A 24,180-nucleotide genomic window follows, 5' to 3' on the forward strand; every position below is an offset into this window, starting at 1 on the left:
TATGCACATATTTATTTCTGCACGCTTTGAATGGGAAAACATTGCAACATCTGGTGGGCAAATAAAAAATTTTAAAAAAGAAAGCCATTAATCCAAATATCATTTTGAACATGAAGGGTTACGATCCTTTGGTGTACTTTCACCTCCGTCGAGTCATTATAGCTGCCTGGAATCAAATGCTAACAAACTGCACCCAATGTCCTCACATAGCAGCAGCATGCTAACAAAGAGAGACTGTAAACATACGTGGTCGATCAATCATTTCTCTTTGATCGGTGATGAATCACGGCCTTTTTTGCCTTCCAAGCAGCTGCAAACTTGCAGATACGCTTTCAGCGTGCTACGGGAAAAATGATGGATCGCCTTGTGCTTAAGCCAGGCGCTGGTGCTCGTTATAATGCCACGGATCGCATCCCCAAGGTGCTTTAATTGGCTGCAAAGAAACGCTGAACGCTTTGCAGTCACAAGGGTGTTCGAGCAGGCGTCCGTTTGAGTACAAATGGGCCGTGAAAGCGTAAACAGTCACATTATTGCCTGGCAGCCGCTTGACAGAAACTGTCGACATCTGCCGGGGATGGAGACGCCTTTATGACCAATTCTTGCCCCCGCCATCTGCACGCCGAGAGACGGCTCTGGATTTATGAAATGTTTTCCACTCCTAAATCAGGCGCTTTTTGAGGCGTTCGTTTGCCCACTGTTGTCTCGACATGGCCCCACGGCGAGTTAACGACACACCCAGTTAATTTTTACAAATATCTTTCACCTTAAACGCTTGAATGTGTCCATTTAGGTCACAATATGATGACGCGTTTGCACAATTCAACATGCAAGAGTTGGAAGAAGTGTTGAAATGTTACCTCATCGGGAGTAAAAAAAAAAATAGAGAATGTCTATCAATAGATGGGTAAAAGTACAGGGGAAAAAATAACATGAAATAAAATTGTTGTTAAATATTTTAATCCATGTTTTATCCTCCCCTCAGTGTGGTATGTGTGATCGGCCCCATTACCCCCGGCAACGCGTTGTGGGGCCAAGTGGATGTGGAAGTCAAAGGTGGAAAGAAAGGAACATCCTCCATGTTCTTCACCTACAGGGTAAATACAGTAAATCTCTTCTTGAAAACCCTTTCTCTTTCCTGATGCATGGAAAGATTTAACACAAATACAATATATATAAAAAGTCAGCCTGAGAGACCTCGATTCGGCTGTGAATATCACGCCAAATCTAACCACTAACTGTTAGGCCCTTTCTACTAAGGAGTATCAGGTCTAAAACAAAATTAAGTAATACCACAATAAAGTCATAGAAGTCTGTGGATTGTGTTTTACAATTCCAATAATAGTTCCAAATATTAGCAGAATGAAGGCATCGTTTTATTAGAAATACAGTATAATTTTTCAAAGATGAGGTTGAAATGTTTAAAGAATCAAGCTGTTATTTCATGAGAAATACAAAAAAAATGTTTTATACAAGAATCGTTTTTTGGAAAATCATGCTCTAAACAAATGGACAAACATTTGATATAATTACCGGAACAAAGTTGTAATATTAGCAGAACAAAGCTAAAATATTAGGTTGATAGTGTTGTAATATTACAAAAAAAAGTAAAAAATATTGGAATAAGGTTGAAATATTAGGGAAAATTAAGTTGTAAACATACGAATAAAAGTTAGTATTGTTTAAAATAAATGCTGATAATTTATACATTGTTAAATGTCATATTATACAAATACAGTACAATATGTAAGAACTATTATGGTAAAACAGTCATATTACGAGAAAAAAATGTACTGTATGGGAATACAATATGTAAAGCACTTTGAGCCACTAGAGAAAAGCGCTATATAAATATATACCACTTCACAATAAAGTTGAAATGTAGGTACAAATAAAGATGTGAGCATATGTAAAAACTAAATAATTGTTTTTACTAAATGCTGGTAGTTTATATATGATTAAATCGCAAATTATAAAGATATTGACAATATTATGAGAAAACAATCATTACATTGTAAGACTAAAGGTGAAATATAAAAAAACAAAAACACTTTATACATATTTTTACATCTATTTTTATTAACGGTTAACCATTTATATATTATTATATTAAGAAAACAGTCATAATATTACGAGAAAACAATTTCACATTTTGAGAAAATAATGAATACATTTTACAAAAATGATGTTTAAGTATTAAGGGAAAACCTCTGGTCCCTGGATCTATGTGTTCCTTTAGAAGTTTGTGTGGTTTGTGTTTCAACCACATTTCACAGTTCAGGTAGTTTATACAAATCAGTTTGATGACGTATGTGTTTTACTATATTTCTACACTGACACCATGTCAATAAACAGACAATATTAGGTCACAGTTATTTTACTAAAAAGCAAGTAATTGAAATACAAAGCAATAATATACAAAACTAGGGCTGCAACAATTAATCGATTAAAATCGATTATAAAAATAGTTGGCGACTAATTTAGTCATCGATTCGTTGGATCTATGCTATGCGCAAGCGCAGAGGCAATTTTAATTTAATTTAATTTTTTTAATTAAAAAATAAAATAAAAAATTAAATGTTTTATAAACCTGTATAAACTGCAACATGTACAAACAGCTGAGAAACAATAATCAAAATAAGTATGGTGCCAGTATGCTGGGTTTTTTTTTCAATAAAATACTGGAAAGGATAGAAATGTAGTTTGTCTCTTTTATCCGATTATTAATCGATTAATCGAAGTAATAATTGACAGATTAATCGATTATCAAATTAATCGTTAGTTGCAGCCCTATACAAAACTATATGATTTATTTAAAAAAATGTACCGAATTGATCATATAAAGTCAGGCTTTTGTCCGCAATGTTCAACATTCAGAAAGTCGTCCTCTCAGTAAATGATTAATTCATGAGGGTCAGGTGGTTCATTTTGGTCCATTTCAGCTGTAAATAACAATATATAAATAATAAATGTCAGAGTTTATCTGTAAATAACAATATATAAATAATACATGTCAGTGTATATCTGTAAATAACAATATATAAATAATACATGTCAGTGTTTATCTGTAAATAACAATATATAAATAATGCATGTCAGTGTCTATCTGTAAATAACAATATATAAATAATACATGTCAGTGTTATCTGTTAATAACAATATATAAATAATATATGTCAGTGTTTATCTGTAAATAACAATATATAAATAATACATGTCAGTGTTTATCTGTAAATAACTATAAATAAATAATACAGCAGTGTTTGTCTGTAAATAACAATATACAAATAATACATGTTAGTGTTTATCTGTAAATAACAATAACCATTCATCCATCCATTTTCTACCGCTTGTCCCGTTCGAGGTCGCGGGGGGTGCTGGAGCCTATTACAGCCGCATTCGGGCGGAAGGCGGCGTACACCCTGGACAAGTCACCACCTCATCGCAGGGCCAACACAGATAGACAGACAACATTCACACTCACATTCACACATTAGGGCCAATTTAGTGTTGCCAATCAACCTATCAGGTGCATGTTTTTGGAGGTGGGAGGGGCCTATCCTCAGGTGCATGTCTTTGGAGGTGGGAGTACCCGGAGGGAACCCACGCAGTCACGGCGAAAACATGCAAACTCCACACAGAAAGATCCCGAGCCCAGGATTGAACCCAGGACCTTCGTATTGTGAGGCACACGCACTAACCCCTGTATCACCGTGCTGCCCTAAATAACAATGTATAAACATTTATTATTTATTACTGACATGTATTATTTATATACAAACAACATTATATAAATAAATGTCAGTGTTTATCTGTAAATAACAATATATAAATAATACATCTCAGTGTTTATCTGTAAATAATAATATATAAATAATAAATGTTTGTGTTATCTGTAAATAACAATATATAAATAATACATGTCACTGATTATCTGTAAATAACAGTATATAAATAGTAGATGTCAGTGTCCCACCGTGCTGCCCTAAATAACAATATATAAACATTTATTATTTATTACTAACATGTATTATTTATATATAAATACAATTATATAAATAATAAATGTCAGTGTTTATCTGTAAATAACAATATATAAATAATACATGTCAGTGTTTATCTGTAAATAACAATATATAAATAATAAATGTTAGTGTTTATCTGTAAATAACTATATAAATAATACATGTCACTGATTATCTGTAAATAACAGTATATAAATAGTAAATGTCAGTGTTTTTCTGTAAATAACAATATATAAATAATAAATGTCAGTGTTTATCTGTAAATAACAATATATAAATAATGTCAGTGTTTATCTGTAAATAACAATATATAAATAATAAATGTCAGTGTTTATCTGTAAATAACAGTATATAAATAATGTCAGTGTTTATCTGTAAATAACAATATATACATAATAAATGTCAGTGTTTATCTGTAAATAACAATATATAAATAATGTCAGTGTTTATCTGTAAATAACAATATATAAATAATAAATGTCAGTGTTTATCTGTAAATAACAATATATAAATAATGTCAGTGTTTATCTTCAGGCGACAACACAAACACATCTGCTTTAGCGTTAACTTGTTAGCATTAGCATTCTGTTGATTGGGGTTGAGGCTAATAACGACACAAATGGAGTGTCACTGACTACTTTTACAGCATGTATTAAAGTAAATAGTGAACATTTGATGTTATATACCGGTACCTTCCTTCCACTCATGTGCTGCCTCCTTTATTTCACATTTATCCAACAAAGTCCGAGTAGTAAGCAGCTGATGCCGCCGTTTCATACTCTGCTGTAAATACGTTTAAAAGAGTCCGTCCACTTCTTGTAGCTCCGTGTATAGAAATGAAATTTGTAAAACTAATAAACAACAATAAACTACATATAGTTTAAAGACTACTGCTGTGTAAAAACAATGCAATATAGTCCCACTGATCAGCGTTCTTCAGCACAAAGATGTCCCACAAAAGTTCCTGCAAGTCGAAAGTTCCGTTTGTTCTTCTTTCTCTCCGTTGTCAAGTTTGTTGTCATAGAAATACACAAGAAATAAGAAATAAACAAGCCTCCACAATGGCGGTGATGTGTTTGAAAAATAGGTTTTCGGGAACGCCCCCAAAACAGTGTTCAACGAATCAGCACAGCCCGCCCCCCAAAAAGTTCAGGGTAGCTAGGAAAAGTCCCACCTAGCTAGGACGAACTCTGAAAGGTTCTTGAAGAACTAAATCTACCCAGGTAGTTTTTGGTGGAAACACAGGGAGAACTTTATTTAAGTGGAAACATTCCTGAAAAAGTTCCTACGGTGGAAAAGGGTTACAACAAAAATACCAATAATATGAAATATAACATGTAAAAGTTTCATGACAAAGTCAGAATTTTATGAGGAGAAAAAAATGTCTTGCAAATGAGACAAGTCCTACAACCGTACATTTCTCTTCTTCATGCAAGGTTTAGCTCTTTGACATAGCCAAAAGCTAAAATCGCTCAGAAAAATATACAGTACATGTATATACTGTACATATTTTGTGCGCATAAAGTTTTATTTGGATCATGTTCAATTTGATGTGATGATAACCAGTGTTCTGAAAATTACAAAAAAAGTAATTGAATTGCTAACAGAATTACTCTTTAATAAATGTAATTAATTACTAGGGAAAGTAATTTATACGTTACTTAAAAAAAACTAAAAACTTTAAATATCTGGCTTATGCATTTGAGAGATGTTTAATATTAGGGCATAGTGTGCGGGGTCTGTGCCTTTAAAAGGCTTGTTGTTGCCTAGCAACGTGACGTCAGAGGGTTTCAACGAATTAACAGTTAGCAGCGGCATTTTTGAATCTTTTTACCGGACTGTGTTACCTCTGCTTCATAAACAGATTAAATGTGCTTCCATGGCTGTCATATCTTCTTGTCAACAAACGGGGTATTGTTTGGGTGGAAAGTTTGTCACTCCAATCATTGATTTGTTGTTCAATATTCCCATTGTGTACGTGAGCGTATGTTGTTGTCTGCTCTGTCACAGCGTGATGGTACCACTTCCTGTTTGATATCAAGTTAATTTTAGAGCTGCTTGATGCTTTCACCAGTAAAAAGATATTTCCTGCATTAGCTTATGACGCTGTCTTGTTGTCGACCTAAAACAACATTAAAAGTAGTGTGCCACGTTATGTCGAGCTAACGCCGTTGTAAAGAACCTAAAAGTAATTGATTAGATTACTCGTTACTAGTAAAAGTAACAATGTTAATACGAACACTGTTTATAACAGTAGATAACATCTCAACTAGGGTTGTACGGTATACCAGTACTGGTATAGTATTGTGATACTAATGAATCAAAAACGGTACTATACTCTGTTTGAAAAGTATTTTTTATTTCTAATGGGCATGACGGCGCGTCGTCGTCACATGATGACATTGCTGGTTTTACGAGGAGCATGTTCGGCAGCGCACAATCACGGAGTAGTGAAGTGAATTATATTTATATAGCGCTTTTCTCTAGTGACTCAAAGCGCTTTACATAGTCAAACTCAATATCTAAGTTACATTTAGACCAATGTGGGTGGCACTGGGAGCAGGTGGGTAAAGTGTCTTGCCCAAGGACACAACGGCAGTGACTAGGATGGCGGAAGCGGGAATCGAACCTGGAACCCTCAAGTTGCTGGCACGGCCGCTCTACCAACCGAGCTATACCGCCCCTTACTTACAAGCAGACACAGTGTGGAGACTAGAAAGGGAGAATGGACACATTTTTGCTTAAAAACTAACAATAAAGGTGAAGCTATAACACTGAAACGCCCTCAGGAAGAGGTGCTTTACGACATGGCTAGCTAACATCCATCCGCAGTCTGCAGTGTATACTTCTAAATCACAAAATACTTGTCTCCACGGTGACAAATAAAGTACGTTTCTTACAAGTATCATTATCCCTGCAGGACGAGGAATAGCTAAACATGCTTCACTGCACACTGTAGGACAGACCTGGGCAATTATTTTGACTCGGGGGCCAAATTTAGAGGAAGTAATGTGTCTGGGGGCCGGTATATCTATTTTTAGGAACACTACTACAAAACCTCACAATAATGTCTGATTGAATGCTAAAAACCTTATGACAGACCACCTTAAAAACGGAATGGAATTTCAACTTTTTTTTACTGAATGAGACACCCAGAATGTACGTGAAAATAAAGAATGTGGGGTTTACAATATTAACTATGACTGATAAAACACTGAATATTGACATATGAATGTCACGTCCCCTCTCGATTGACATATTTTACAATCAAGCGAAATGCAACAAAAATACAACAAACACAACGAAATATAAATGCAAAGGGTAAAAAAAAAAACCCTCCTACAATCTGATTCATCACTAAACTTCAGAACTTTGTTGTAAAAAATCTCCTTCCGTGTCTGTCCCTGACACACGCATTTCAGGCTGGCTGCTCTGGAAACACTCAGTGGAAACGCACCCCACCCACACTGCTTGGTGCCTTGTCTGAGCTGCTGTGACTTAGAGTACCATAGTAACTAATTAGATTAACATAGTAACTAGTATATTAAAGTTAAAGTTGAAGTACCACTGATAGTTACACACACATTAGGTGTGGTGAAATTACCTTCTGCATTTGACCCATACCCTTGCTCCACCCCCTGGGAAGTGAGGGGAGCAGTGAGCAGCAGCGGTGGCCTCGTTCGGGAATTGTTTTGGTGTTTTGGTGAAATTATGCTAAAGCACCGATTCCAACCATTGAAATACTTTGTGTAGTTCAAGACTTATGGTAATTTGAAAACATCACTGCACATCATAATGGCAGCTACAGTTTCCATCTTAAAGATGTAAAAAAATTATTTGGAAATGTCCGGCGGGCCAGATTGAAAAGCTTAACGGGCCGCATGTGGCCCCCGGGCCTTAATTTGCCCAGGTCTGCCGTAGGAGGATACGATAGCTCACCGGCATCACAATGTAAACAAATGCCATAAGTGGATCTACACCTGACATCCACTGTAATGATACCAAGTACAATAGCGTATCTAGTCGATACTACTACTATTTTTTTTAAATTCATATCATGTTTATAAACTCAGGAAATATGTCCCTGGACACACGAGGACTTTGAATATGACCAATGTATGATCCTGTAACTACTTGATATCGGATCGATACCTAAATTTGTGGTATCATCCAAAACTAATGTAAAGTATCAAACAACAGAAGAATAAGTGATTATTACATTTTAACAGAAGTGTAGATAGAACATGTTAAAAACAGAAAATAATCAGATATTAACAGTAAATGAACAAGTGGATTAATAATCATTTTTTACAGCTTGTCCTTTATAATGTTGACATGATAAATGACACAATATGTTACTGCATACACCAGCAGACTAATTAGGACCCTTTGTTTGGACTAAATAGCAATAAGAAACATATGTTTAATATACCCTAAGATTATTTGTTAAAATGAAACCAATAATGCCATTTTTTGTGGTCCCCTTTATTTAGAAAAGTATCAAAATACGTTTTGGTATCGGGACAGCCCTACTCTCAACATGTCCAAAATTGTTATATGCGTCTTAATGTCACAGTTTTTCTTTGGTAGCTACATCACCATGATTGCCAACCTTTATAGAAGTCCTACTTTTGCCAAACAAATTGATTTCCGAGGACAAGACGCTGTGGTTAATGCAGTACAATGCGTACCATGAATTGATTTACGTGGACCCCGACATAAACAAGTTGAAAAACTTATTCGGGTGTTACCACTTAGTGGTCAATTGTACGGAATATGTACTGAACTGTGCAATCTACTAATAAAAGTTTCAATCAATCAATCAAAAACGTAGAAGAAGCCACATTCTTTCCGTCGCAGATGCCTCGCACTCGACCTCTTTTCTCTGTAATACTCTAAGAGGCAGCCCAGCGTTTTAACTCGCCTTTCATATCTCTAAAGCTTCCCCACAGGGGAGTGCTCCGCCTTAAGTGTTTGCTCAGCAAATTGAGGCAGATGTGCTTCTTGTTGGAGTCTCATGATGAGGGGGAAGATCAAGGAGGCGAGATGGGAATGTGGATCTTGTTCACATGTGTACCAACAAGTGTTTGCCTTTAGGCTACTTGTCGTGTGTGTGTGTGTGTGTGTGTGTGTGTGTGTGTGTGCGTGTGTGTGTGTGTGTGTGTGTGTGTGCGTGTGTGTGCGTGTGTGTGCGTGTGTGTGTGCGTGTGTCTGTCTGTGTGAGTGTGTGCTGAAGGTGGCTAAGCATAAATTGTGTGTATATATATATATATATATGTTTCATCTCATTTCCTTTATCCCTCATCTCACATCGCCAGGACCCGATTCCTGAAGCGGTTACGCCGAGCCGAGGTCCTAAAGCTGGGGGAACCCTCATTACCATCACTGGAAGCTTTTTGGACACCGGCAGTAAAGAGGACATCCATATCACTGTTGGAGGAGTGGGTTGCACTGTGTAAGGATCCCCGGCTAATCGTCTTACAGGATGCATTCAACATTCTGCCGACTTCACACAAATGAAATGTCATAATGGCCTCCTTTACACTGCACGCCAAATCTGATTTTTCTTTACCCTCGGGTGACGCAGATCTGATCTTTTTTTTTGCCAGCCTAAACGCTCCAAAGTGCTTCAAATCTGATCTTTTGGCATCGGATTCAGGACACATCAGGAGGTAGTCCTGAATCCGATTGTAATCTGATCTTTTCAAATGTGACTTCAGTCTAAACGCAATGTGACCCGAATGTGATTTTCTCGCCAGCTTTGGGCAAGCTATGTCACTCGTCTGCGCCGGAAAGACGCAGCCGCCAGCGGAAATGGATATTTCATCATTCAGTTTCGGTTTTTATTTAAGACGACCACATTTTCGGTGCATCACTTGTCAATACTGCACAAATAATAGTCTATATGTAATATATGAATATACCCATTGTTGAAAGACCCAAATTGACGTTGTGGCGTATTTTCTTACATGTGAGTTGAAAAATAAGTATCCCGTAGATCCACGCTGATGTCCGTGTCTCCTCTACTTAACAGCCATTAAAAAATGACAACCCTCCCAAATATATTACACTATATACAGTACAGGCCAAAAGTTTGGACACACCTTCTCATTCAATGGGTTTTCTTTATTTTCATTGTAGATTGTCACTGAAGGCGTCAAATCTATGAATGAACACATGTGGGGTTATGTACTTAACAAAAAAAGGGGAAATAACTGAAAATATGTTTTATATTCTAGTTTCTTCAAAATAGCCGCCCATTGCTCTGATTACTGCTTTGCACCCTCTTGGCATTCTCTCCATGAGCTTCAAGGACACCTGTGAAGTGAAAACCATTTCAGGTGACTACCTCTTGAAGCTCATCGAGAGAATGCCAAGAGTGTGCAAAGCAGTAATCACAGCAAAGGGCGGCTATTTTGAAGAAACTAGAATATAAAACATGTTTTCAGTTATTTCCCCTTTTTTTGTTAAGTACATAACTCCACATGTGTTCATTCATAGTTTTGATGCCTTCAGTGACAATCTACAATGTAAACAGTCATGAAAACAAAGAAAACACTTTGACTGAGAAGGTGTGTCCAAACTTTTGGCCTGTACTGTACATCAATTCATACTTAATATTACTTTTACATAAAAAAACACTAATTTTTAAGGTGTTGCAACTTCAATTTTATTTTGTAGTAGTAGCGACTTCCTCCCGGTCAACTTCCTTTGCTTTCACATTATCGAAGTGTGCATGCAAGTGACGTGGAGGCCGCATTGGGGCCACATTGGGGCTTGTGCGCGTTTACACTGGAGTCTGATAAAAATCAGATCTCCAAAAAATCAGATTTTGGGTCACTATGGCCTGCAGTGTAAACATAGTCAAAGAAATGTTCTTAATGAGATCAAATCCTGTCTTTTAGTGAGTCGTCACACTTGTCTGTTGCGCTTGCATTTGGGGCCATTTTGTGGAGTGTGAATGTCACCACGTTCAAGTGGAAGTTCATTACTGTGTACTGTACTACTGTGTATATATATATATATATATATATATATATATATATATATATATAAGAAATACTTGAATTTCAGTGAATTCTAGCTATAAATATACTCCTCCCCCCTTAACCCCGCCCCCCGAATATGGTGGACAACGCCATCATTGTCAATGTATACATTTACCGTGTTTTCCGGTATATAAGCCGCACCCACTAAATTTTAAAAGAAGAAAATATTTCTACATGCATGAGCCGCAGAGAACTATAAGGCGCAGATATATACATTGTGAAATGAGTTGTTTACACAGAAAGGTTTTCTAAATGTTTATTTACATACCTTAATTGTTTCCAAACGGTGTCTGTCACACGGCAGTAAAACAGCTGATCAAACAAAACAAAAGTCATCGTCATGGACTCACTAGCTGCGGAAGCCAGCGGTCCAATCAGCCAAACAGACTCAATAACTCCACAGTGACATTTTGGTGAATTTACTGAAGAATATGTGAAACTGAAACGATACGAAAAGAATGCAATTGAAATGTAATAGTACTAACACAGAGACTTGTAAACGTGTTAGCATATTAGCCAATGCTAACGTTGCTCGCTTGATTACATTATAAATATGCTTGAAAACACTCCTACAGACATCACACATGGGCCGGTTTAGTAAGAATGAATAGTTTTAAGTGTATTGTAAAACTTACAAATGTTGCTTGGAGTGATGACTGAAGAATCCATACGAGTAGAAACGCCATGGATGACTCGAAGACGGAAGGGCACTTATAATTCCGGTTTAAAGCACTAAACAGAAGGAAATACTGTAGACCAGGTTTTCTGAAACTGTTGTACATGTACCACTAGTGGTACCCGTGCTCTATCTAGTAGTACGCCTAGGAATCACTCGATTTAAGTACCGTATTTTCCGCACTATAAGGCGCACCTAAAAACCTCCAATTTCCTCAAAAGCTGACAGTGCGCCTTATAATCCGGTGCGCCTTATATATGGACCTATATTGAGCCACAACAGGTCTCGCAACTACGGTAACTATGCCGACTTCATTTTCCCCCTTCTACGGCTGCTTACCGTAGAAGAAGAAGCGCTTCTTCTTCTACGGTGTAAAATGAAGTCTGCGGCTGCTTACCGTAGAAGAAGAATTTCTTATTCTACGGAGGAAAATAAAGTCGACGGCTGCTTACCGTAGAAGAAGAACTTCTTCTACAGGGGAAAATGAAGTCCCGTAGTTGCGAGACCTAAACTTTATGTAAAGACCTAAAAATGGCTCCTATTAAGAGACACGCTTACGACGCAGAGTTTAAACTCAAGGCGATCAGTCACGCAGTAGAACACGGGAATAGAGCAGCAGCGAGAGAATTTAACATTAACGAATCAATGGTGCAGAAGTGGAGGAAGCAACATGATGACCTGCGCCGAGTAAAGAAGACTAAACAGAGTTTCCGAGGGAACAAAGCGAGATAGCCACAGTTGGAGGACAAACTCAAACAGTCGGTTGTTGAACAGATGAATTAGAAGTGTCAGTACAATCACTATTTGTTTTGTTGACATTCCCTTTAGCGCAGCTCCATCTAATGGATGCATAACGTAACCCCAGCCTCTACTGTAGCGTCTATTCTATGCGCCTTATAATGCGGTGCGCCTTATATATGAACAAAGTTTTAAAATAGGCCATTCTGAAGGTGCGCCTTATAATCCAGTGCGCCTTATAGTGCGGAAAATACGGTACAAGGTTTTATTTTCCTATATTCAAACACACTGTTTCTGTTCAAACGGTGTGTGGCCAAAATTATTGAAAACATGTGTTCAATAAAACCTCTGCCTAGTTTTTAATGAATATTTGGGCCCACTACGCTCCTGTATTTTAATGTTGGTCATAGTTAAAAAGTTTTTTCTGAGGTGGTATTTGGTGAAATTGTTTTAAAACCACTGCTCTACACATTCACCCCACAGCACCTGCAGTGAGCAAACTCGTCCAAAACATGGCGCCAAAGCACAATCAATAACACACTTGTGTTCTGTGAAAACTATTTGCATTATCGCCATTAGCGAAGAAAAATCCATTAATTAGCCGCACCGGTCGCAGGGTTCAAAGCGTAGGAAAAAAGTAGCAGCTTATAGTCCGGCATTGTCAGTACTCCACCTCTACTGTGTCATTAAGTATTGCCATCTACATCTAAAACCACATGACGGCTATTTCAAGCATTTCTAAAGCAGGAATGACAAGACAGCGTCACCTACTGGTCTGTCATGCATATTACAAAGTTTTTATTTGCTTTAACTGTTTAACTGTTGGCGAAACGTCATCAGAAAACAAGCCTTAATGGTGTAATGACGCCCCTAGACGACACCAGTGCTTGGTGACATTTTAGGTGGAGGTAACAGCCAAAAACTAAGAAATAACGAGCAAGAGGTGCAGGAAAGCTGGGATTTAACAAGCTGTCAGGCCGCCGCCGCCCTGCCACAACCTCTCTCCTTTGCCGCCACCTCTGATTTTTGTTTTGTCCTGGTGTCGGCAGGGAGCACTTTGGAGAAAAAATCACCTGCAGGACAGGAGAGTATCGAGCTGATAAGGTGCCCTCTGACCCCCTCTCCGTCACCGTGAAGTATGGGACGAGCACCTTGACCTCAGTCCCCAGTGCCTTCCAGTTCTTGGAGAACCCGACCGTGCTGGACCATCAGCCCAAAGCAAGCTTTGTCTGGTCAGTGCCACACAACAATCGACTGTACTTCACTACTACTAAGTTTGTTATCAAGGGGAGTTATTTAAGGGGCGGTCTTGCAAGCTTTACACACTAACTTTCCAGAGTTTTGTAAGTGGACCTCTTCCCGCTTTCAGCACGTAATAATGTAACAATTACCGGTACTAATGATAAACCGAGGTGAAACTCCTGATGGTTAGTATTACCATTTTGCAATAAAATGACCATAAAACCGTAATTGATAACAACACTTCAATAAACTGGTGATTCTGCTAACAAGCACGTGAATTTTCCCTCTAAGGTCGGAAATCCGTCTTTTTTATTTCTGTAAAAATATAAAACATTATTTTCCGTTTTTTCTTCATTTTTTTCGACCTTTGATACAGACCAAAGGTTTGGACACACCTTCTCATTCAAAGCGTTTTCTTAATTTTCATGACTGTTTACATTGTAGATTGTCACTGAAGGCATCACAACTATGAATGAACACATGTGGAGTTATGTACTTAACAAAAAAAAGTGGAAATAACTGAAAGCATGTTTTATATTCTAGTTTCTTCAAAATAGCCACCCTTTGCTCTGATTACTGCTTTGTACACTCTTGGCATTCTCTCAATGAGCTTTTCAAGAGGTAGTCACTTGAAGCGGTTTTCAATGAGAAGTGTGAAGTGAAGTGAATTATATTTATATAGCGCTTTTCTCTAGTGACTCAAAGCGCTTTTACATAGTGAAACCCAATATCTAAGTTACATTTAAACCAGTGTGGGTGGCACTGGGAGCAGGTGGGTAAAGTGTCTTGCCCAAGGACACAGCAGCAGTGACTAGGATGGCGGAAGCGGGGATCGAACCTGCAACCCTCAAGTTGCTGGCACGGCCGCTCTACCAACCGAGCTATACCGAGAAGGTGTGTCCAAACGTTTGGCCTGTACTGTACAATGTGTGTTAAAATCTTGAACCGTCTCTTTGCTATACCTGCCAACGACAACGTTTTTTTCCATAATGAGTAAGTTCTTTTATAATCCATTCCGGTGTTGGTCGAAATTTTGTATCCCGGAAATATTTTGTATCACCTGCCACGGGAGCGCGCGTGGGGGCGAGCTCCGTTCCTTGTTCAGACGCCGTGTTATCAGCGATGTCAATGATACAAAAAGTGGATTAATACAAACCCCGTTTTCATATGAGTTGGGAAATTGTGTTAGATGTAAATATAAACGGAATACAATGATTTGCAAATCATTTTCAACCCATATTCAGTTGAATATGCTACAAAGACAACATATTTGCTGTTCAAACTGATAAACATTTTTTTTTTTTTGCAAATAATCATTAACTTTAGAATTTGATGCCAGCAACACGTGACAAAGAAGTTGGGAAAGGTGGCAATAAATACTGATAAAGTTGAGGAATGCTCATCAAACACTTATTTGGAACATACCACAGGTGCACAGGCAAATTGGGAACAGGTGGGTGCCATGATTGGGTATAAAAGTAGATTCCATGAAATGCTCAGTCATTCACAAACAAGGATGGGGCGAGGGTCACCACTTTGTCAACAAATGTGTGAGCAAATTGTTGAACAGTTTAAGAAAAACCTTTCTCAACCAGCTATTGCAAGGAATTTAGGGATTTCACCATAGACGGTCAGTAATATCATGAAAGGGTTCAGAGAATCTGGAGAAATCACTGCACGTAAGCAGCTAAGCCCGTGACTTTCGATCCCTCAGGCTGTACTGCATCAACAAGCGACATCAGTGTTTAAAGGATATCACCACATGGGCTCAGGAACACTTTAGAAACCCACTGTCAGTAACTACAGTTGGTCGCTACATCTGTAAGTGCAAGTTAAAACTCTCCTATGCAAGGCGAAAACCATTTATCAACAACACCCAGAAACGCCGTCGGCTTCGCTGGGCCTGAGCTCATCTAAGATGGACTGATACAAAGTGGAAAAGTGTTCTGTGGTCTGACGAGTCCACATTTCAAATTATTTTTGGAAACTGTGGACGTCGTGTCCTCCGGACCAAAGACGAAAAGAACCATCTGGATTGTTATAGGCGCAAAGTTGAAAAGCCAGCATCTGTGATGGTATGGGGGTGTATTAGTGCCCAAGACATGGGTAACTTATACATCTGTGAAGGCGCCATTAATGCTGAAAGGTACATACAGGTTTTGGAGCAACATATGTTGCCATCCAAGCAACGTTACCATGTCTTGCTTATTTCAGCAAGACAATGCCAAGCCACGTGTTACATCAACATGGCTTCATAGTAAAAGAGTGCGGGTACTAGAGTGGCCTGCCTGTAATCCAGACCTGTCTCCCATTGAAAATGTGTGGCGCATTATGAAGCCTAAAATACCACAACGGAGACCCCCAGAATGTTGAACAACTTAAGCTGTACATCAAGCAAGAATGGGAAAGAATTCCACCTGAGAAGCTTAAAAAATGTGTCTCCTCAGTTCCCAAACGTTTACTGAGTGTTGTTAAAAGGAAAGGCCATGTAACACAGTGGTGAACATGCCCTTTCCCAACTACTTTGGCATGTGTTGCAGCCATGAAATTATAAGTTAATTATTATTTGCAAAAAAAAAAAAAAAAGTTTATGAGTTTGAACATCAAATATCTTGTCTTTGTAGTGCATTCAATTGAATATGGGTAGAAAAAGATTTGCAAATCATTGTATTCCGTTTATATTTACATCTAACACAATTTCCCAACTCATATGGAAACGGGGTTTGTACGATCATGCTTTGATTGTCAAAAATGTTGTCGGTGCAACATGTGACATTCCTACCCGAATAAATGCTTTTGGTCATCTGTACATTAGGTGTTGTACTTGTATTCACAAGCTTCTCTATTGTATACGGTGTCACGCTGCAAAGCGGTTGGTCAGCCTACCTTCAGTATGTTCTGCAAATGACATTATTAACATTCTGTAAATTGGTTTATTATTGATTTTATCTTCTGATAGTTTAAAAAGTAACACCAATATAATGGGAAGAAACACTACTGGGTAGACTCAATTCCATGTTAAAAACAAAACAAAAAAACACACATTTATGCCAGAAAATGTGTTATTTTCCTCAAGCTACGTACTAACATCATGTGGATTATATGTACAGACTTGGCATTGTACAAAACATGTGAATTTGGACTCATGTTATTAATGACAAAACAAGTTAGTAATATTGAAACATAATACCTTAGCAGTGCATAACATGTGCCCCCTTCTATTTCCCTCAAATGATGTACTAATATCATGTGGATTATTATGTACACTTTTAGTGTCATTTACAGCTACCGTAAATTTGTGTATTTGGACTCACGTTATTATTGACAAAAAAGACCCCAGACCCCCAGCTTATTTTCAGTCTTTTTCATTTAGTTCAAATCACATGCCTGTGCTATTTTCCTGGAGAAGTAAGCCAAAAGCTCTAATTGCTAGCTATCTGCGAGCGCCCATAGTGCTGCCAATTGCACATTGAGCAACTAAGCTATTCCATTGTGCACATCAACTGTGCTTTTATTTATATATTGTTTCTATAAGCTTGGTTAAAATATTTTAGCGTGTGTATAAGTAAATTCAGCATTATCGTGATGGTAATAACCGTGATCATGTTACTCACAATATGTTGCGTTAATGTTGGTGTTATGGTGTTATTGTTATATTTTTGGGTTAAAAAAACTTTGAGCGAGTTACGAACGGCCCATTTAATTACCAGCAATGTGCAAAATCTGACGACTTGGGACGACGTCCTAGTTTTTAATTTCACGTCTTAAAAATTCATAGAAGACTATGTAAATTGAATTAATCCGTTCCAGTGTTAAGCTGTTGCCATAGTAAAATCTTTAACTGTTTGGAAGACACATTTTAACACGTTTAAAGTAAAACTACTAACCTTTCAGGGACGTCATTGTGTTTGCAGGGCAATATTGTCACCTACTGGCATTTTATAGCTTTTGCTCCTATGTATATAAAAAGTTTATTTATGTTAGAATCTGCTATTTGTTTTTATTGATTTGTATTAAATTCAATGTATTGTATTGAAAAGCCAGAAGCTTTCATATAATGTATTAAGTTCCATTTCTGGTTCTATGGTTATCATCATATTTGTCCTCTTTACCATCACTGGTAGCATTATGTAGTCACATCCATCCATTTTCTACTGCTTGTCCCTCTTACCGTAGATGTCAAATCTAGATCGGACCAAAAATGATAATCAGGAAGTTTATTTCTCTAAAGCGTAGGGGAACAAGGCGTTAATTAAGAGAGGCTGATAATTTTGTATACTTATTTTCTTACTTGAATAATGATTTGGAGTCTTTCAGAAAGTGGAAAGGAAACCTATTGGGCACATTTTTGTTTATGAAAAAGTATATTGCACAACACAACAGCAACAGAACCAGTGTTATAGTTACAGTAATAGTGGTAAAGAGCAAACTCAGTCAGCATAATATTGCTCATGAGCTTAGTCTAAACAACAATACGGCAAGTATAACACACACCAACAACCAACATTTCAACCCTGTGATACATGAATTCCTACTTCAGTTTTTGTAGTGTTTGTATTAATCTAAGCCGGAAAAGATTTTACTTAATTTTTTCTAAAAACATACATTTTTCAAGGAATTGGGGAAATGTCCACTTTGATTATAGGTGTAATGGATAAAATGCATTTTGCGAACACTATAAAATGTTGTTTTTAATTGTCTTTAACAAACAATGTTTTTACACAGTTGGGGAAATGTCCACTAGGGTGGACAACATTCTTTAATTATAGGTTTAATTGATCAAATGCATTTTGCGAACACTATAAAATGTTGTTTTAATTGTCTTTGATAAACAATGTTTTTACATTTTTGGGGAAATGTCCAATAGGGTGCACAACATTGTTTAATTATAGGTTTAATTGATAAAATGGAGTTTATGAACACTATAAAATGTTGTTTTTAATTGTCTTTAATAAACAATGCTTTTACATAATTGGAGAAATGTCAACTAGGGTGGACAACATTCTTTAATCATAGGTTTAACTGATAAAATACATTTTGCGAACACTATAAAATGTTGTTTTTAATTGTTTTTAACAAGCAATGTTTTTACATAGTTGGGGAAATGTCCACAAGGGTGTACAACATTTTTTAATTATAGGTTTAATTGATAAAATACATTTTGCGAACACTATAAAATGTTGTTTTTAATTTTCTTAAATAAACAATGTTTTTGCAAAGTTGGGGAAATGTCCACTAGGGTGGACAACATTCTTTAATCATAGGTTTAACTGATAAAAATGCATTTTGCGAACACTATAAAATGTTGTTTTTAATTGTCTTTAACAAGCAATGTTTTTACATAGTTGGGAAAATGTCCACAAGGGTGGACAACATTTTTTAATTATAGGTTTAATGGATAAAATGCATTTTGCAAACACTATAACATTTGTTTTTAATTTTCTTTAATAAACAATGTTTTTACATAGTTGGAGAAATGTCACCTAGGGTGGACAACATTCTTTAATCATAGGTTTAACTGATAAAATACATTTTGCGAACACTATAAAATGTTGTTTTTAATTGTCTTTAGCAAGCAATATTTTTACATAGTTGGGGAAATGTCCATAAAGGTGGACAACATTTTTTAATTATCGGTTTAATTGATAAAATGCATTTTGCGAACACTATAAAATGTTGTTTTTAATTTTCTTTAATAAACAATGTTTTTACATAGTTGGGGAAATGTCCACTAGGGTGGACAACATTCTTTAATCATAGGTTTAACTGATAAAATGCATTTTGCGAACACTATAAAATGTTGTTTTTAATTGCCTTTAACAAGCAATGTGTTTACATAGTTGGGGAAATGTCCACTTGGGTGGACAACATTCTTTAATTATAGGTTTAATGGAAACAATGCATTTTGTGAACACTATAAAATGTTGTTTTTAATTATCTTGAATAAACAATGTTTTTACATAAAGGCATTGCAAAAACATTAAGCCTCCTGACTTATAAAAAAAAAAACAATCGACAAAATATTGCTACATCGTAATGCAAAAACAAATGCACATTCTAATAACATGATTTAATTGATTTGCGGACAAAAAGTTGCTAAAAAAATTATATATTGTCAAAAATAAAGTAGTAACAACCAATACAGGGAGTGGTTCACAATTTAGCGGACCGATTATTAATAACGATTTCCTTAAATTACAAAAATTACACTAAGGACTTAGTTGTCGTCTGACGATGTAATAAATTAATATATATATTTTTTTTATCTTCTTGTTGTGGTCCATTCATCCTCTGCTTTTGCTGTTTCTAAGATAGCTTTTCTAACTTATATCTGTCAGTAGTCTTGCTATGGAAGCGCTAAAAAACTACTACCGGTACAACAAAGATGACAGGGAGAAGACGCTGTCGAAGTGGAGGCACGTAAATAAGACCACCAACAAAACGGCGCATCCTGAAGAGACGACTTGAAGATGGTCTGTAAAACATGATCTATGCAACATTTTGACCAAAGAACCACCATTACGTGTTTTAAATGTAGGGAAAAATAATAATATTTTGACCCCTTTAATGCGCCTTATAATTTGGTGTGCCTTTTGAGTGAAAATAGACCCGAAAAGACCTGCTCATCGGCATTGTGCCTTATAATTTGGTGCGCCTTTTGAGTGAAAATAGACCTGAATAGACCCGCTCATCGGCATTGTGCCTTATAATTTGGTGCGCCTTTTGAGTGAAAATACACCTGAATAGACCCGCTCATCGGCAATGCGCCTTATAATTTGGTGCGCCTTTTGAGTGAAAATAGACCTGAATAGACCCGCTTATCGGCATTGTGCCTTATAATCCGGTGCGCCCTATGGTCCGAAAAGTAATCATGTATGTTCTATTTGAGTCTAAAGTGGTGTCACACATGATGATGGTTTGGCTTTTTGAAGCGTATTTCTTCCACTGTGCGAGCGTTCAGTTGTAATTTAGACACCTGAAATGTTTTCACTTGAATGCCATTTTGAAGCTATTGTGTGTGTTTGTGTTGCAGCGGCGGCAGAAACATCGTTGTGACCGGTTCTGGTTTCGACATCATTCAGCGAGCCGTCATTAATGTCCGGGCAGACAACGTGACATCATCTGAGGTGTGTGCGTGCGTGCGTGTGAGTGCGTGTGCGCGCGCGCCTTTGTGTGTGTGTGTGTGTGTGTGTGTGTGTGTGTGTGTGTGTGTGTGTGTGTGTGTGTGTGTGTGTGTGTGTGTGTGTGTGTGTGTGTGTGTGTGTGTGTGTGTGTGTTCCATTTCTTTTTCAATTCTCTATAATTATCTGCACCATCCTCTCCCTATTGTCCCCATCAATCTGTTCTCACACAATCATCATTTCTTTCTTCACTTCATTTTCTCTTCTTGAATGCGTTCACTTCTCCTTTGCCTTTTTTTTCTCCATTATTATCTGTACCCGCCTGCCGCCTGTCCATCCATCTTTACGAATACAGTGGTGATTCATTCCCGGCCTCGTCAAGCGTTTCTTCGTCTTCCTCCTGGCCGACACACTTCCCCTCCCGCTTGATCCCAGAGATTACCTAAGCCAGTGTTACTTCATCTTACTTCCCAGTCCATAAATCCTAAAACCTGTAGGATTGGAGATAGCGCTCCCGCCAAAAACACTGCGTCCCCCTTCAGCTTAAGAAAGCAAGATTGACTCTGTCAAATAGGGGAGGGGAGGGCTTAAAAGTGGCAGCAGGCAGCTTGCCTGTCCTCAGTGTTAGCGGCGAGCTCTAAGCAGAAAAAATGTTGATCATTTCCTTTACAGGGATAAATTTAATACCGGTATTAAGGTTTGCGGGAGATTATGTTGCTCTTTATCACCCGACTCACGGGCCAAGTCCCCCACTTGCCTCCGTCCCATGAGGGACTGGAGTGATATGAAAGGCTGGCGTGGAAATAAGTGTTATCTCCAAGGCCTGGGCTGGTCACCTTCTTAAGCTTGTTGTGGTTTAAGTCCAGCCAAGTCATTTCCCTCTGCATGTGTGCCGGCCTCTTGTGTAAACATGCACATTACATTGCTGCTCAGACTCCTGGAGCACTTTCTTGTAACACATACTTTCTAAACCAGCCTCATTTGTTGCCAGATATGCGGCTAAGTGTTGGCCCAGCTACCGTTTGGATGTTCACCCATCGGATTATTGCACATTAATCCACTGGGAGCAGACAAAATGATGCTGTTTTGCGGACGGAGGTCGTGGAATTAGGAAATATAACCCATTTAGAATGATGAAAACAACCACTGCAACATTTAGCTTTAGATCAAGGGTGCCCACACTTTTTCAGCAGGCGAGCTATTTTTCAAATGACCAGGTCAAGGTGATCATCTTCATATGTATGTGTGTATATTAGGGGTGTAACGGTACACAAAAATTTCGGTTCGGTACGTACCTCGGTTTAGAGGTCACGGTTCGGTTCATTTTCGGTACAGTAAGAAAACAACAAAATATACATTTTTGGGTTATTTATTTACCAAATTAGTAAACAATGGCATAACATACATATACACGCAGGGTCCATTGCCAGGGTTAATGTGGTCAACATATATAAAATAAAAACTAAATAAGATAAGGCTCAGAATGGTTTCTTAACAAACCTTTCTACATATAAAGTGCTTTTTTTGATTGATTGATTGAGACTTTTATTAGTAGATTGCACAGTATAGTACATATTCCGTACAATTGACAACTAAATGGTAACACCCCAATAAGTTTTTCAACTAGTTTAAGTCGGGGTCCACGTTAATCAACATTAAACTGCCTCAAGTTGTTGCTCAGATTAAATAAAATGACAAAACTGTTCTTCTACATATAAAAATTGCAACAGCCTGGCTAACTTGGCAGTAAGAGGATATATGGGCTTATTGTTCTTCCACCATAGAAGTGGGTCAAAATCTAGTTTGTAATGCAATATGGTCTTAAATCTGCTGCTATAAAAACATTTGTTATTGCTTTAGCCCTGCCTGACTCGCCGAGGAGAGGCTGCTTGAATGCGGTGGTGACACTTCAAATGGGTTAGCATGTTTGACGTGTTGTCAGAAGCAGCTGCTGAACAATGTCGGCAAACCTCTGTCCTCCATTGTTGTATCGCGCAGCCAAAGTGTTCCCAAACGGGAGATCTAAAGGGCAGGAGGTTCTTCCAGCTCTGGCTTTTACATGTTGTCGTAGCCCGGTCGTTGCTAGCATGCCGTGTGTTGTGCCTCGGTATGCATTGTTTACACAACGTGCGGCACGCTACTTAATATGGCCGTGTGGAAACTCGTTCGGTACACCTCCGAACCGAAACGAAACGAACCGAAACCCTCGTACCGAAACGGTTCAATACAAATACACGTACCGTTACACCCCTAGTGTATACATATATATATATATATATATATATATATATATATATATATATATATATATATATATATATATATATATATATATACAGTACAGGCCAAAAGTTTGGACACATCTTCTCCTCATTCAATGCGTTTTCTTTAATTTCATGACTATTTACATTGTAGATTGTCACTGAAGGCATCAAAACTATGAATGAACACATGTGGAGTTATGTACTTAACAAAACAAGGGAAATAACTGAAAACATATTTTATATTCTAGTTTCTTCAAAATAGCCACCCTTTGCTCTGATTACTGCTTTGCACACTCTTGGCATTCTCTCCATGAGCTTCGAGCACACCTGTGAAGTGAAAACCATTTCAGGTGACTACCTCTTGAAGCGGTAGTAATAAAATATATCTTGTCCCCGCGCTCATCCTACCTATCTACCAGACATTCCCTCCACTGATAAATAGCACTCTTGGTAAGTTGGAAATTGTTTTACTGTATTTATTGGCAGGTTTAAATATGTCATAAATAGTATCAATAATTAATGATATCGATCAACATATAAAATCCTATATCGTGATATAGTTTTCAGGCTTATCGCCCAGCCTAGTACCACCGGAATTCGGCCAGTACCTATAAAAGCACCATATTTGTTACCCATCTCTATTTGTATTGAATAGCATAAAGATTATTATTATCGACTGTTTCCAACAATCAACTCCACACAATTCTTTGCGGTCACTGATTAAAACAAAGTTTGGATTGTCAACAATCTTCCCGTCCCGCGCCGTGCGCCTGTAGGCAGCAGGTGTTGACGCAGGAGAGGCGTCATCGGCGGTGTGAAAGTTTGGCGTCGCCGTGACTGACAGCTTGAACTCGCTGTGCATGTCGCACGAAGGCACAATCTCACGTTGTAACGCCGCCATCGCGGCTGTTGTATTTTTAACGAGCCGACGTGGAGTTGTCACCTAGCCATGGCGCGCCGGCAAAAATATCAGCGCACTGTAAAAGAAACAGCGAGAAGGGGAGGAGTGAGTCAGCATGGTTCTCGGGTGACAGATTGAGGTTTTACTAACAATGAAAACATGAGTTG

At 37.7% G+C, this 24,180-nt stretch overlaps 1 protein-coding gene across 6 annotated transcripts in view; it reads left to right on the forward strand.

Moving 5' to 3' along the window:
* The window catches only part of plxnb2b (plexin b2b), a 523,354-nt gene that overhangs the window by 415,950 nt on the left and 83,224 nt on the right, over positions 1–24,180 (forward strand). For all 6 annotated transcript variants that reach the window (XM_061969610.2, XM_061969615.2, XM_061969611.2 and 3 more), the window contains 4 exons: positions 983–1,094; positions 9,341–9,477; positions 13,535–13,717; positions 20,761–20,854. In XM_061969610.2, coding sequence (XP_061825594.1) covers positions 983–1,094; positions 9,341–9,477; positions 13,535–13,717; positions 20,761–20,854 — 526 coding nt within the window. The remainder of the gene's footprint in view (positions 1–982; positions 1,095–9,340; positions 9,478–13,534; positions 13,718–20,760; positions 20,855–24,180) is intronic.

Source organism: Nerophis lumbriciformis, linkage group LG10 (assembly GCF_033978685.3).
Source record: "Nerophis lumbriciformis linkage group LG10, RoL_Nlum_v2.1, whole genome shotgun sequence".
NCBI lineage: Eukaryota > Metazoa > Chordata > Actinopteri > Syngnathiformes > Syngnathidae > Nerophis > Nerophis lumbriciformis.